The sequence below is a fragment of the Pseudochaenichthys georgianus genome, unplaced genomic scaffold, assembly GCF_902827115.2.
Source record: "Pseudochaenichthys georgianus unplaced genomic scaffold, fPseGeo1.2 scaffold_522_arrow_ctg1, whole genome shotgun sequence".
NCBI classification, from domain to species: Eukaryota; Metazoa; Chordata; class Actinopteri; order Perciformes; family Channichthyidae; genus Pseudochaenichthys; species Pseudochaenichthys georgianus.
Genome location: NW_027263083.1, coordinates 169,677 through 186,069, shown reverse-complemented (window position 1 = coordinate 186,069; position 16,393 = coordinate 169,677). Strand labels below are relative to the sequence as shown.

Genomic DNA, 16,393 nt, shown 5'->3' with positions numbered 1-16,393 from the left:
TAAGAGTCCTCTCCTGCTGATGCTCAGGTGTATATCAGTATGTAGTGTCTCTACTTTAAAGAGTCCTCTCCTGCTGATGTTCAGGTGTATATCAGTATGTAGCGTCTCTACTTTAAAGAGTCCTCTCCTGCTGATGTTCAGGTGTATATCAGTATGTAGTGTCTCTACTTTAAAGAGTCCTCTCCTGCTGATGTTCAGGTGTATATCAGTATGTAGTGTCTCTACTTTAAAGAGTCCTCTCCTGCTGATGTTCAGGTGTATATCAGTATGTAGTGTCTCTACTTTAAAGAGTCCTCTCCTGCTGATGTTCAGGTGTATATCAGTATGTAGTGTCTCTACTTTAAAGAGTCCTCTCCTGCTGATGTTCAGGTGTATATCAGTATGTAGTGTCTCTACTTTAAAGAGTCCTCTCCTGCTGATGTTCAGGTGTATATCAGTATGTAGTGTCTCTACTTTAAAGAGTCCTCTCCTGCTGATGTTCAGGTGTATATCAGTATGTAGTGTCTCTACTTTAAAGAGTCCTCTCCTGCTGATGTTCAGGTGTATATCAGGATGTAGTGTCTCTACTTTAAAGAGTCCTCTCCTGCTGATGTTCAGGTGTATATCAGTATGTAGCGTCTCTACTTTAAAGAGTCCTCTCCTGCTGATGTTCAGGTGTATATCAGTATGTAGAAACACTACATACTGATGTTCAGGTGTATATCAGTATGTAGTGTCTCTACTTTAAAGAGTCCTCTCCTGCTGATGTTCAGGTGTATATCAGTATGTAGTGTCTCTACTTTAAAGAGTCCTCTCCTGCTGATGTTCAGGTGTATATCAGGATGTAGTGTCTCTACTTTAAAGAGTCCTCTCCTGCTGATGTTCAGGTGTATATCAGGATGTAGTGTCTCTACTTTAAAGAGTCCTCTCCTGCTGATGTTCAGGTGTATATCAGTATGTAGTGTCTCTACTTTAAAGAGTCCTCTCCTGCTGATGTTCAGGTGTATATCAGTATGTAGTGTCTCTACTTTAAAGAGTCCTCTCCTGCTGATGTTCAGGTGTACATCAGTATGTAGCGTCTCTACTTTAAAGAGTACCTGGCCAGTAGGTCGAGGATCTTCTCGCGCAGGAAGCAGCTACAGGCGGTGTTATTGTTCACCAGGTCTGGGTTCACTTCCTCGTTCTGGATCCAGTCGATGATGCGGCGCTGGTCGTGGAGCGACGTCAGGTAACGCCACAGCAGCGCCGGGTCACAGGAAGTCACCTCTGATGCGGAAAACAAGAAATCCGTTCAACAATCTGTCATTTTATCAAATACATAAATGTAATATATAATTAAACTGATCTGTGGAAGCACATCAGCTGTTCTATCCTCTGATGAACGCGTTACCGTTCACCCGGTGGCCTGTACCTGAGGGAGGCCGTCTGGACAGCAGCACGGCCGTCCTGCAGCTCCGGTCCCAGTTCCTGACCCAGTCCAGCCTGAGGGTCGTCCAGAGCCCCGCCCCCTCTCCCTCCCGCCTCTGTGACAGCAGCTCCTGCAGCACCTCCCCCCCAACACCCCCCTGCCTGAGCACCATCTGCACCCCCCTGAGAGGGGGGGGGAGGGGAGACAGATGTTACCTCGCTATGCTTACATGCAAAGGGTTAGGGGTAGCGCGTCTTGGAAGGAAACAGTAACTGCTGGGCTTTGATTTGGAAAAACACTCAAATGAGTCATATTTATGTTTGTTTGTTTACACATCTTTGTTTGTTTACACGTGTGTTACACTATGTTGTGTAACGTAAGTAAAGGCACCGTGTGCAGCATGCGCACCTGTGTGAAGGGGTTTCTGCAGAGCGGGCAGCAGGCAGGGAGCCCAGCCGCTCCATCTGCTTCATGAACTCCACGCTCTGCACCTCCTCCTCGGGGAGGAGCCTCTGCCCTGACAGCTGCTCCACCTGCACAGGAACCAATCAGGAGCTCTGGTTAACATCTGTCAACCAATCACAGGCCTCAAAGCTTCTTCTTCTGGAAAGACCTGAGCCTTGATCACAACAATCAAAGTCCTCAAACATTGTTATTAGCTGTCAGCCAATCACTAGCTTCAAAGCTTCATTTGTTAACATCTTACAACCAATCAGAGGCCTCGAACATCGTTTTGACTGTCAGCCAATCACTAGCTTCAAAGCATTATTTGTTAACATCTTACAACCAATCAGAGGCCTCCAACATCGTTTTGACTGTCAGCCAATCACTAGCTTCAAAGCTTCATTTGTTAACATCTTACAACCAATCAGAGGCCTCAAACATCGTTTTGACTGTCAGCCAATCACTAGCTTCAAAGCTTCATTTGTTAACATCTTACAACCAATCAGAGGCCTCGAACATCGTTTTGACTGTCAGCCAATCACTAGCTTCAAAGCTTCATTTGTTAACATCTTACAACCAATCAGAGGCCTCAAACATCGTTTTGACTGTCAGCCAATCACTAGCTTCAAAGCATTATTTGTTAACATCTTACAACCAATCAGAGGCCTCGAACATCGTTTTGACTGTCAGCCAATCACTAGCTTCAAAGCTTCATTTGTTAACATCTTACAACCAATCAGAGGCCTCGAACATCGTTTTGACTGTCAGCCAATCACTAGCTTCAAAGCTTCATTTGTTAACATCTTACAACCAATCAGAGGCCTCGAACATCGTTTTGACTGTCAGCCAATCACTAGCTTCAAAGCTTCATTTGTTAACATCTTACAACCAATCAGAGGCCTCGAACATCGTTTTGACTGTCAGCCAATCACTAGCTTCAAAGCTTCATTTGTTAACATCTTACAACCAATCAGAGGCCTCGAACATCGTTTTGACTGTCAGCCAATCACTAGCTTCAAAGCTTCATTTGTTAACATCTTACAACCAATCAGAGGCCTCGAACATCGTTTTGACTGTCAGCCAATCACTAGCTTCAAAGCTTCATTTGTTAACATCTTACAACCAATCAGAGGCCTCAAACATCGTTTTGACTGTCAGCCAATCACTAGCTTCAAAGCTTCATTTGTTAACATCTTACAACCAATCAGAGGCCTCGAACATCGTTTTGACTGTCAGCCAATCACTAGCTTCAAAGCTTCATTTGTTAACATCTTACAACCAATCAGAGGCCTCAAACATCGTTTTGACTGTTAACCTGTTCAGCCCTGAGCCTGTTTCTCAGGTCTCAGGCTCCACTTCTAAAAAGGGGTAAATGAATAATCCTTGTCCTCAAAGCAATGATAAACCTGTGAGCTGGATGTCGAAAAGTCAGAATCAATATAGATGTTTTTATTTTAAAGTAAATTCAGATTGAAAACAGTAAAATAATGTATATGATCGTGTCCCTGTATCGAGATTGATGCAAAACAAGTGAAGTTTGACCTTTTTAGAGAGATTTAGAACAAAAACCCACTTCTGGGGTCGTTTGGGTGGATTGTCCAAACCTCTGGAACCCCTCGGGCGATTTTGATGATTGACATCTCACCGTGAGAGCCAATAGGATCGAGGGGAAGTTCCTAAAAATCTAAGCATAACCCATTGGTGAATGAGCCAGGCAGCCAGAATGCCCAAACCCGGAGGCTGTCATGCACTCTCGTAGCTCTCATAGCAGCTTGATACGAACAGTTTTTGACATAAATATGAAGATGGATTATCAGTAATCATTTGGATTAACCTGCAGCAGCGTGTTTATCGTTTCGATGCCATTGAACACGACTTTTGATGAGAATAGCAGCGAAGGTGAGACAATGACCCGCGTTGCCTCCGTAATGCTAGGTGTGGTGATGTCTGGTTTTGTTTCCCACGTCGCGAGTTGTGATCCGACAGTGATGAGACTTATACTTATAGAATCTGTGGAATCTCAGCTTGCTAATCGATATTGTCGATTGTTTGTTGTTTGTGCAGATCCGATAAGTAATAAGCGTATTTTACCTTGAGTTCTGTGCTAAGTGTGTTAGCATGTTTTAGCTCGGGGCTAATTCAGAGGCTTTGTTATTCCCCTTGTGTTTCGTTTTGCTAAAAACAGTTAATATTGTCAGATAGCTGAGTCTCTAACCGTTAAGTGGGTGTGACACATTCATAGGTTTTTAAATATTAAGAAGCCCTGAGACACAGTTTCGTGAAAAAACACCCCGCAGGCCCCGGATTAGGGTCCTCTCGGGCTTAACAGGTTAACCAATCACAGGCATCAAAGCTTCATTAATTAACATCTGTAAACCAATCACAGGCCTTCAATCCTCATTAAGGTCTGTCAACCAATCACAGGCTTCGAACTCTCGTTAACATATTTGATAAATCGAGGGCCTCAAACATTGTTATTAACTGTCAACCAATCACAGGCCGTAAAAAAAAAACTTGTTAAAAACGTCAATCAAAGGCCGCAAACATTGACATTAACCCTCGTTAACATCTGTCAACCAACCAGGGGCCTCAAAATCTTGTTAACCAATCACAGGTCTTACCTCTTTAAATTAACTGTCAGCCAATCACAGGCCTCAAACATTGTAATGAACCAATCCTAAAAAGCCAATAGCCTCAAACTCTCGTTAACATCTATCAACTGAGCATAATAAGACATTTGGTTTGAATAAAGGAAGTGTCTTTGAACTCACCACGAAGTCCCGCAAGTCGTAGTCGTCGGTGAAGAGGCAGATACTGCGGAGTTGCTGCTTTACGTTGAAGCCCTGAACGCACCATCAGACAGTTTCAGATTTCACTTTCACTGTAGATCATGGTGTCAAACTCAATGTCATCGCGCGCCACATCGGCATTAAGGCTGAACTCAAAGGGCCGGTTGTAACTTTAAGACAATATAAAAATACATATATAAATATATAAAATAATGTATTATATAACATTAATGCCTCGGATAGGGTAATACCTTCATAATTAACTACGTCTGAAAGCAGAAGTCTGGGGCGAATGATTGCTAGTCTCTTCAGTGAGCATGTCACAAAATGAGATGCATTGTGGGACATGTAGTTTATGAGCAACATGCTTCTGTAAAGCAGCATGTAGCCGTATAATAAACGTATTATATTCTTCTGAGCTCTTTTGGTCCTTGGTATGAAACAGTTTAAGGAAACACTGATGTCTACGTTAGCATTGATCACGCCTGCTTCAAGCATGTAGCCTGAACGCAGGGATCTGATAGGCTGACGGAGTCCTCACCATGTTAGTGAGCAGCGTGTTGGCAGTGTGCAGGTCTCTGTGCTGCAGACAGGTGAACACCTCCTGTAGGCCCCGCCTCCTCAGAGCAGACAGACACTGCTCCTTCAGGCCCCGCCCCCTCAGCACCGCCTGAGCCCGAGGTATCTGATTGGTCAGGATGGAGTGCCGCACCACTTCCTGCAACACACACACACACACACACACACACACACACACACACACACACACACACACACACACACACACACACACACACACACACACACACACACACACACACACACACACACACACACACACACACACACACACACACACACACACACACACACACACACACACACACACACACACACACACACACACACACACACACACGCACATCTCAGAATGCTCCGTTGCTCACATATCACAATTTTCTCGCTCAATAAAAACATGAAAACAAAGCGTCCGTGTTTGACGAGGAGCAGTCACCTCCGTCTGCAGTTTCTCCCACTCGTCCTCCTCTTCCTCCCTCTCATCCTCTTCCTCCTGCAGGGGGGCCGCCTCAGCAGAGTGTGTGCTGCAGGTGTCGCCCCCTACAGGCCAGGGGAACCTCTTCATGTAGCTCCTGAGCTCCGTGACGTAGCGATCCAGAACCTCCACCTGCAGGCTCAGATCCTCGTCTGCAGACACAGAACAGCAGCTCTTCAGTTCCTGTCCATTTCGCTTTGCTTCTAACGGGAGAATAATCGATACATCACCTGCTACCACACGTTCTATTGGGTCGTTTGTCTGGCCATGTAATGTTATGAAAGAATGTTATTTGGTTACGCCACTAGAGGGCGACAGAAGATCTGAATGGAGCAGCAAGCGCTAAGAGGCGTGGCCAAAGGGGCCAATAGAACCTGGCCCCGTCCCGGCAACCAATGGGAGAAGACTTTAGACTCGTACAGACATGTTCAAATGTGATGTAAACAAGAGATCGAGGCTTCTTGCTGGGAATCTGAGGGCCAGATAAGTACCGTACTTTTCGGACTATAGGCCGCGACTTTTCCCCCCATTTTTTGTGTACAGCTAACGGCCACTAGGGAACCTCCTAAACCTATGGATTTTACAGGTAAAATTAACCACCTTTAACACTACGGGCTCTAGGACCGGTCCGCGCCCACCACCTTTAAGCGGCGGGCTCCAGCAGGAGAAGCTGGAGGCCGGAAAAGAGCGAGACAGGTAGCGCGTCAAAGTAAAAGTGGAACCGAGAGACAGAACGAGAGCAAGACAGACGGACAATTTAGCTGCTGCGGCTTATATGCAGGTGCGCTTTATAGTCCGAAAAGTAAGGTACATTGTGGGCGCTGGATCAGAGGAATGGGAGAAGACCTCGGGTGAGTGCTTTTGCAGACTTATCGTATCATCTTATTGATAAACGTTGTTAACTTGACGAGAAGCTTCCTGGATTCTTTTCAGCCTCAAAATTATAGAAACGCAACACTAGCCTAACTACTTCAAATCTTTCCATAAGTATAAAGGGATTCCGTGTGTGTGTGTGTGTGCGTGTGTGTGTGTGTCTCACGCTGTGTGTTGGTCAGCACTGAGCGGATCTGTCTGTTGATGAAGCTCAGTGTGATGTTCAGCAGCTGCTCGGAAAACTGGCGACTCTGAGCCTCGATGTTCGACTCTCTGACCGCCGAGCAGAGCAGATCCAACGCCGAGCACAGCTCCTGGAAACCTGCACACACACGGCAAAAAAATTGTCAGCGCTTTACCTATTTATGTCCCCAGCTGAAGAGATTTTAACGTTTTGTTCTACGACATAAAATACGTTAGTAAATACCCCACTGGTAGACTTAAAAACAGAGGTTGCTAACAAGAGTCTAAATGAGACGACTAAACGTCACCAACGCCCAACATTAGCCGCCTTTAGCTTAGCGGTGGTGACGTGAAGTCATGTGACCGTGCTGGAGTTCCTTTATAGCAACATTAGCCGCCTTTAGCTTAGCGGTGGTGACGTGAAGTCATGTGACCGTGCTGGAGTTCCTTTATAGCAACATTAGCCTCCTTTAGCTTAGCGGTGGTGACGTGAAGTCATGTGACCGTGCTGTAGTTCCTTTATAGCCCAACATTAGCCTCCTTTAGCTTAGCGGTGGTGACGTGAAGTCATGTGACCGTGCTGTAGTTCCTTTATAGCCCAACATTAGCGTCCTTTAGCTTAGTGGTGGTGACGTGAAGTCATGTGACCGTGCTGTAGTTCCTTTATAGCCCAACATTAGCGTCCTTTAGCTTAGCGGTGGTGACGTGAAGTCATGTGACCGAGCTGTAGTTCCTTTATAGCCCAACATTAGCGTCCTTTAGCTTAGCGGTGGTGACGTGAAGTCATGTGACCGTGCTGTAGTTCCTTTATAGCCCAACATTAGCCTCCTTTAGCTTAGCGGTGGTGACGTGAAGTCATGTGACCGTGCTGTAGTTCCTTTATAGCCCAACATTAGCCTCCTTTAGCTTAGCGGTGGTGACGTGAAGTCATGTGACCGTGCTGTTCCTTTATGAGTGTGTGAGATATGTGTGTGCGTACCCTGTGTGAGGCTCTGTGGGGGGGGTTGATCGTTCTCGGGGTTCAGGATGTTCTCTTTGCTCTTCAGGTAGAAATCCACCGTGTCCAGCTGACGGTTCTTCAGGCCCGCCTGCAGAACAACAACAACAACACAGCTTTCAAACAAACTGCATCTTATAGTTGATAACATTAAGAGAGTTTCCTCTCTTGTGTGTGTTGCGTCTCCCCACCTGCAGGGAGTGGATGGGGATGGAACAGCGCCCCCAGCTGTTCAGGTGACAAACTGCGTCCACCGTGGCTGCGCTGCCGAACAACATCAGCCTGCTGAGCAAGTCCTCCTGAGACACCGAGAACAAGACCTGAAACACACCAGAGTCTGGGGGGAGAAGAGAGGATGCTGAGTCGTGTTTTTATATATAGTTATTTTTGTTGACTTTATTATTTGCCCTTTTGTTTGTTTGTTTGTTTGTTTGTTCATTCACCATGTAAAGTGGCCTTAAGTCCCTTGAAAGGCGCTGTAAAATGTTGCTGAGTCATGTTCAGAGTTACTGCGCCGTATATACTGGAGTTGCCGACTCACCCTTCAGCAGCAGGCGGTGCTGCCTCTCTCCACATCGCTGCACCGGAGCCGCCTCGCCCTCCGCTCGGTGTTGCGTCACGTTCCCGGACTCCATTTCCCACAATGCAACTGTGGTCTCCGTGTTGCCGGGGGAGACGAAGGTCAGCTGGGCGGAGAACTCGGTGACGGTGAGCAGCGACGGAGCCGAGGATTCTGGGACGGAGAAGGAGACGGTCGCCCCGCCGAGAGGCACCCTGCTGTGGGAGGAGGAGGACTGGGAGTACAGGTGGGGGAGGGAGGAGGACCAGGGGGAGGAAGAGGAGGAGGAAGAGGAGGAGGAAGAGGAGGGAGGAGGCTGGGCCCTGCTGTACATGGAAGACAGACGAGCTTCCCAGGAGCTGAAAGGGAGACAGAAATCAATCACCCATGTGTGCTATCCTGAAATATCAAATTGAACATTATGTTTGTTAAATATACACATATTATTCTTCTTGAATAATTAAGTCTACAAGATGTCCAGAAATGAAGTGTAAAAAGGAGAAGGGTCCAGCTGCGGCCGCGGACAGTACACAGCCCACCTGACACGACACTAGCTGCGGCCGCGGACAGTGGAGGTTGAACCAAGCCCCCAGGAGTGCGCCGGAGTCTTGTGGCCAAACGGCGGTACTACACTTCCTTTGTGGTCTCTAACTCGTTGGATAATGTTTTTTAAACTAAATAAACTACCCAGTATGAACGTTCCCTGGTAGCAGTTCTCTTCCCCCCCATCCTAACCCTAACCACTCCCTACCTTTTTACCTAATCCTAATCTTCCTTCCTCCCTCCTAAACCTAAACCTCTCCTACTGTAAGAAATTAAAATCAATGTTTATACTACATGGGCTGTATGATGTAAATCTCGTCAATTCGCTTTTAACGGTGGTGCCTCTCAGCCACCGTAGTGTCGTGTCAGGTGGGCGTGTCGTGTACCGCCGTGTACTGGCCGCGGCCGCAGCTAGACCGTATTGGTAAAAAGTCCCAACAATATCCAAACCCCGTTCGACATCTTCAAAAATGTTCCGGAGAACAATCCTGAACCCAAAATACTTTCAGTTACTTTGATGTAAAAAGGCAACGGTTTAGATATGTTTTATTGTCTGCTCTGATTGGTTAGCCGGCCGGCTCTGTTGTGTGATTGGTCAACGGCTTAGAGATATCCCGCCCCTTAGCCTATCACTTACAATGTGTTGGAGAACTAGCCAATAGGAGCGTGAGTGTTCTGTAGTGATGTCGCTATGTTCCGAAAGTAAACAAAGGAGTCCAATGGATGCGTTTGAACACACTTCAGGAGAAGGCCCCTTTAACGTTTACTACATGTTGTCTCCTCAGCTGTCCCTTTGCCGCTGGTACGCCGTGTCCCTGATGTTGGACCACTGAAGGACATCTGATTCTGAGTCTCGAATCATGCCTGAAAATAGATCCTGTGCTGTTCTGATCTCGGGGTCTTGTGTGTGTGTGTGTGTGTGTGTGTGTTTACCGGTCGGTGCTGAAGGTGGATCCGAGGGAAGAGAGGCTGCAGCTGGAGCTCCACAGGGAGTCTTGGTCCACCTGCATCAGGGGCCTCAGGGGGGGTCGGGAGGGGGGGGTGGCACACAGCAGGTGGTCCGGGAACAGACTGCAACACAGAGGTTTGGTTCAGCGCGGCGTTGTGATGCCACACAGCGTCAATTCAGACTGAAACACATCCACTGATGGGGATGGGGGATATGTATAAGGGATGAGTCGCCCCTTAGCCTATCACGTGCAATGTGTTGGAGCGTTATCCAATAGAAGTGCAAGTGTTACATAGGAACTCAAATCTAGCGCGGAGCCAGAACTGGAACTGGTTTGGTGGAAGACGGGCATGATATGTCCCGTGTCTCCCGCTGCGGGGTTACCGGAAGCAGCTTCCTCACAGACTCTCTCCAGCACAGGTTAGCTCTGAGTGCTAGCATGCTAATGGAAACACAGACCATATCACTTCCAGAACACGTCTCATTGTTTCTGACAGCAACGTTTCTGATTGGCCCGTGGGGGTAAAGCCCGCCCACATTTTAGTAATGTCGTCATGACGCAGCAAATCTGGATCAGCTCCGTTGTTCCCCGTTTTTAGAGACGTGGGTACGGAGGAGAAGAGAGAGGGGTTTGTTTCTGACACTTTGAGAGTCTCCTGACACACCGGGGACACACAGGGACACACCAGGGACACACCGGAGAGGACACACGGGGACACACGAGGACACACCGGAGAGGACACACACCGGACACACACGGGGACACACACCAGGGACACACAGGGACATCGGGACACACTGGGGACACACAGGGACACACGGGGGGACACCAGGGACACACCGGGGACACACGGGGGTCACCAGGGACACACCGGGGACACACCGGAGAGGACACACGGGGGGACACCAGGGACACACCGGGGACACACGGGGACACACCTTACATTGCATTTAGCTGACGCTTTTATCCAAAGCGACTTACAGTAAGTGCGTTGGACGTAGAAAGACATCCCAAAGCGCATGGTGCGTGATAGGAGACCTCCAATACTTCCCCTTTCTCCCCGGCGGGGTTACCTGAGAGTCCTATCTCTTAAACTCATCACATACTTCCCCTTTCTCCCGTGTTACCTGAAGTAGTGGTCCAGGGGCACGGCGGCGGCGCTGTGAGTCTCGGTGACGGCTACAGCTGTGCTCAGATCAGCCGACAGCTGCAGGAGGCAGAAGGAGGAAGAGGAGGAGACGCCAGAGGAGGAAGAGGAGGAGAGCAGCTCCTCTTCTGGTTGAGCAGCTGACAGGTAGAGAGGGAGGTCGATGGAGGCCAGCAGGCGGCCATCGCTGAGGCTACACACAGCTGGGGTCAAAGGTTAAAGAACACGCCGAGGCTACACGCGGCTGGGGTCAAAGGTTAAAGAACACGCCGAGGCTACACGCGGCTGGGGTCAAAGGTTAAAGAACACGCCGAGGCTACACGCGGCTGGGGTCAGAGGTCAAAGAACACGCCGAGGCTACACGCGGCTGGGGTCAAAGGTTAAAGAACACGCCGAGGCTACACGCGGCTGGGGTCAGAGGTCAAAGAACACGCCGAGGCTACACGCGGCTGGGGTCAAAGGTTAAAGAACACGCCGAGGCTACACGCGGCTGGGGTCAAAGGTTAAAGAACACGCCGAGGCTACACGCGGCTGGGGTCAAAGGTTAAAGAACACGCCGAGGCTACACGCGGCTGGGGTCAGAGGTCAAAGAACACGCCGAGGCTACACGCGGCTGGGGTCAGAGGTCAAAGAACACGCCGAGGCTACACGCGGCTGGGTTCAGAGGATAAAGAACACGCCGAGGCTACACGCGGCTGGGGTCAGAGGTCAAAGAACACGCCGAGGCTACACGCGGCTGGGTTCAGAGGATAAAGAACACGCCGAGGCTACACGCGGCTGGGGTCAGAGGTCAAAGAACACGCCGAGGCTACACGCGGCTGGGGTCAGAGGATAAAGAACACACCGAGGCTACACGCGGCTGGGGTCAGAGGTCAAAGAACACGCCGAGGCTACACGCGGCTGGGGTCAGAGGTCAAAGAACACGCCGAGGCTACACGCGGCTGGGGTCAGAGGTCAAAGAACACGCCGAGGCTACACGCGGCTGGGTCAGAGGATAAAGAACTCCTCCTCCTGTACCAGGATACACCTCTCCGTTTGACACTGTCAACATATGTGGGCATTTAAAATTCTCTCTCTCCCTCTCCCTCCCTCTCTCTCTCTCTCTCTGTACTTTCAGACTTGTGTGGCGCCATCTGTTGGTGTGACTGTGTAATTACATCAAAAAGTATCGACCCAGAATAAGACGACCCTCTTTTTCAGATTTTTTTTCTACGGAAGAAACCCCGTCTTATATTCGGGTCCATACGGTAGTTACCCAACTACCAACGTTATTCGTTTAGTTTTATAAAAACCAGGTTATACCTAATTAATACTTTAAAGATGATTTGATGTCCTGAGAGGACGGAAGTGTCGACAGAACAGTCATATCTCATATGAACTTGATTCTAACCACGTTAGTTTCAGACTGAAAGGATACAGATGAGTCCGGAGGAGCTGAGGCTGAACAGAGTCTCTCTGACCACACACACACAGCGGTGCACAGGAGAGTGTGTGTGTCCTTCAGGAGAGTGTGTGTGGCCGTCAGGAGAGTGTGTGTGACCTTTAGAGGAGTGTGTGTTGCTGTCAGGAGAGTGTGTGTCTTTGTCAGGAGAGTGTGTGTTGCTGTCAGCAGAGTGTGTGTGTCTGTCAGCAGAGTGTGTGTTGCTGTCAGGAGAGTGTGTGTTGCTGTCAGGAGAGTGTGTGTCTTTGTCAGGAGAGTGTGTGTCTTTGTCAGGAGAGTGTGTGTGTCTGTCAGGAGAGTGTGTGTTGCTGTCAGGAGAGTTTGTGTGTCTGTCAGGAGAGTGTGTGTGTATTCTGCAGCAGGAGATGGTCTGCGGCTGCTCGTCCGTCTGCATCCACTGCAACTGCAGCAGCCAATCAGAGTTGAGCAGCAGGCAGCCGCGGCCAGCCGAGAAACACAACACCTGGAGAGACTGCAGCTCACACACACCTGGAACACACACCGTCATATTCAGACATCACGGAGAGACACGAGGCATGCAGCACTTTCAGTGTACCAGAGTATTCCTACACCGAGTACAAGATCTGAGTACTTCTACTTTGACTCAAGATCTGAGTACTTCTACTTTTACTCAAGATCTGAGTACTTCTACTTTTACTCAAGATCTGAGTACTTCTACTTTTACTCAAGCACAAGATCTGAGTACTTCTACTTTTACTCAAGATCTGAGTACTTCTACTTTTACTCAAGTACAAGATCTGAGTACTTCTACTTTTACTCAAGCACAAGATCTGAGTACTTCTACTTTTACTCAAGATCTGAGTACTTCTACTTTTTCTAAAGCACAGATGTGAGTACTTCTCTTAAAGTACAGATGTGAGTACTTCTCTTAAAGTACAGATCTGAGTCTCCTGAAGTACAGATCTGAGTACTTCTCTTAAAGTACAGATGTGAGTACTTCTCTTAAAGTACAGATGTGAGTACTTCTCTTAAAGTACAGATGTGAGTACTTCTCTTAAAGTACATATGTGAGTACTTCTCTTAAAGTACAGATGTGAGTACTTCTCTTAAAGTACATATGTGAGTACTTCTCTTAAAGCACAGATGTGAGTACTTCTTTTAAAGTACAGATCTGAGTACTTCTCTTAAAGTACAGATGTGAGTACTTCTCTTAAAGTACAGATGTGAGTACTTCTCTTAAAGTACAGATGTGAGTACTTCTCTTAAAGTACAGATGTGAGTACTTCTCTTAAAGTACAGATCTGAGTACTTTTCTTAAAGTACAGATGTGAGTACTTCTCTTAAAGCACAGATGCGAGTACTTCTCTTAAAGTACAGATGTGAGTACTTCTCTTAAAGTACAGATCTGAGTACTTCTCCTGAAGTACAGATGCGAGTACTTCTCTTAAAGCACAGATGTGAGTACTTCTCTTAAAGCACAGATGCGAGTACTTCTCTTAAAGTACAGATGCGAGTACTTCTCTTAAAGTACAGATGTGAGTACTTCTCTTAAAGCACAGATGTGAGTACTTCTCTTAAAGTACAGATGTGAGTACTTCTCTTAAAGCACAGATCTGAGTACTTCTCTTAAAGTACAGATGCGAGTACTTCTCTTAAAGTACAGATGTGAGTACTTCTCTTAAAGCACAGATCTGAGTACTTCTCTTAAAGTACAGATGTGAGTACTTCTCTTAAAGTACAGATGTGAGTACTTCTCTTAAAGTACAGATGTGAGTACTTCTCTTAAAGTACAGATGTGAGTACTTCTCTTAAAGTACAGATCTGAGTACTTTTCTTAAAGTACAGATGTGAGTACTTTTCTTAAAGTACAGATGTGAGTACTTCTCTTAAAGTACAGATGTGAGTACTTCTCTTAAAAGTACAGATCTGAGTACTTCTCCTGAAGTACAGATTTGAGTACTTCTCCTGAAGTACAGATGCGAGTACTTCTCTTAAAGCACAGATGTGAGTACTTCTCTTAAAGCACAGATGTGAGTACTTCTCTTAAAGTACAGATGCGAGTACTTCTCTTAAAGTACAGATGTGAGTACTTCTCTTAAAGCACAGATGTGAGTACTTCTCTTAAAGTACAGATGTGAGTACTTCTCTTAAAGCACAGATGCGAGTACTTCTCTTAAAGTACAGATGTGAGTACTTCTCTTAAAGCACAGATGTGAGTACTTCTCTTAAAGTACAGATGCGAGTACTTCTCTTAAAGCACAGATGCGAGTACTTCTCTTAAAGCACAGATGTGAGTACTTCTCTTAAAGTACAGATGCGAGTACTTCTCTTAAAGCACAGATGCGAGTACTTCTCTTAAAGCACAGATGTGAGTACTTCTCTTAAAGCACAGATGCGAGTACTCACCGGGGTCTTGCTCTCTGAGGGTCTTCAGCAGGCGCTCAGCAGGAACTTCAGATCTGATGGAGATCGTTGAGGGTCGTTCTGCTTCCAGAAGCTTCAGATCAAACTGAGAGCCGACAGCCAGCAGCCGCCCGCCCCCCCCCTCCTCCTCCCAGCAGAAACTAGGAGAACAAGTTGTGTTTCAGAACATAATAACAAGTTATCCTGATGCAAAGTGCTGGAGACATGTCATGTCCCCAGAGTCCCCAGTGTCCCCAGAGCAGGGCCGGCCCTCGGCATAGGCAGTATAGGCGAATGCTAAGGGCGCATCAACCCATAGGGGGCGCCAAAAAACAAAAACAAAACAAAAAGTTAGAAATAAAAAAAAAGAAATCCCGATTTTGGATCAACAAAGTACATCTTATTATGGGCGCCAGCTAAAATCTTGCCTAGGGCGGCAAATTGGTCAGGGCCGGCCCTGCCCCAGAGTCCCCAGTGTCCCCAGTGTCCCCAGTATACATGTTGGTTTTTTTAGTGACAAAATGGTGATTTGTTTGTGTATAAAATATCATTATTCCAGACGACGTATCGTTAAGAATTGGTTTATACTAAGACCAGAGCTTAAGCGCTTGCCTGTGGAAGTTGTCCACAGTGAGAGGGTTGTGTTCACTGAAATGTCACATTTTGACAAATTCAATGGCACAAATAGACTGAAACATATCTAGGGAAAGCGTTCCATATTCTGGTGACTCTTGAAGTGAAAACGTCCATTACGTCTTAACAGTATTATTCAAAAATATTAAAGATCACATTGTTCTCTAACTTTTCTAATGACTCTGTGGGACGAATAAAGGCATTCTGATTTATTCTGAAATAGATAACTTTTTGTTCCCGTCACAATAACAACACGGTGTGTATTTCTGAACCAGGACTCACTCCGTGTATCTCCCGCTCGCCTCTGCCGGGGGAGAATCTCTGTCGGCCGGGTCCAGGACCTCCAGGAGGCCCCGGTCCCTCAGACAGCCGAGGAGCAGCGACCCTCCGGGAGCCAGTTCCGCCCTCCGGAGCTCCGACACCCGGACACAGTGAGGGTTCTCCGGGATCACACACACCTCCGTGGAGCCGCTCTCCTCCATCATCATCATCATCATCCTCAGAACCACACCGATGTTAGGGAGACATCTGTGGGGACAGTCCGGAAGGAAGGAAGGAGCCTCAAACTGAGATTTAAGGACAAGAAGAAACAATGTGGCAGTTCCTCCTGTCAAAACAGCAGCTGGGTCACATGATATGTCCCAGGTCAGCTGACTGGATCCGACCAATAGGAACAGGTTAGAACAAAACAAGGCTGCTAAATCGAGAGACGATGGGCTTGTTTGAGATGAGCTGCGGCTCGCCTCGAAAGTAGACGAGAATAGCCGATCGCAGCCGAGGGAGGAGGAGGAAAAGCTCGCCTGAAGTCGGACAGCTCGGAGTCGACTTCTTCTTCTCTCTAGGTTTTTGTCGGATTGCAAACAGCTTTAGGGTTCATATCGCCACCTACTGTACAAGAGTGTGTATCACCATATCATCCTATCACCACTTGTGGAATTATACCATTGTATTTACGTTGTTTTAAATTCTTCCAATCAATCCTGTTCCACTCAATTTAAAAGATAATTTTGCAAGTCAAAACATTAAAAT

At 47.3% G+C, this 16,393-nt stretch overlaps 1 protein-coding gene across 1 annotated transcript; it reads right to left on the bottom strand.

Moving 5' to 3' along the window:
• Positions 1–1,076: 1,076 nt before the first annotated feature.
• spg11 (SPG11 vesicle trafficking associated, spatacsin) lies at positions 1,077–15,991 on the bottom strand (the record flags this gene model as incomplete). The annotated part of the gene is made up of 15 exons (XM_071202531.1): positions 15,647–15,991; positions 14,735–14,892; positions 12,344–12,856; positions 10,907–11,129; positions 9,763–9,900; positions 8,269–8,645; positions 7,919–8,064; positions 7,710–7,818; positions 6,714–6,869; positions 5,636–5,826; positions 5,162–5,338; positions 4,603–4,674; positions 1,796–1,920; positions 1,391–1,569; positions 1,077–1,245 (listed from the first exon to the last, which is right to left on the bottom strand). Coding segments are annotated over exons 1-15 (2,948 nt in total), but the record flags the coding sequence as incomplete, so codon positions are not given.
• Between the last annotated feature and the right edge of the window lie 402 nt (positions 15,992–16,393).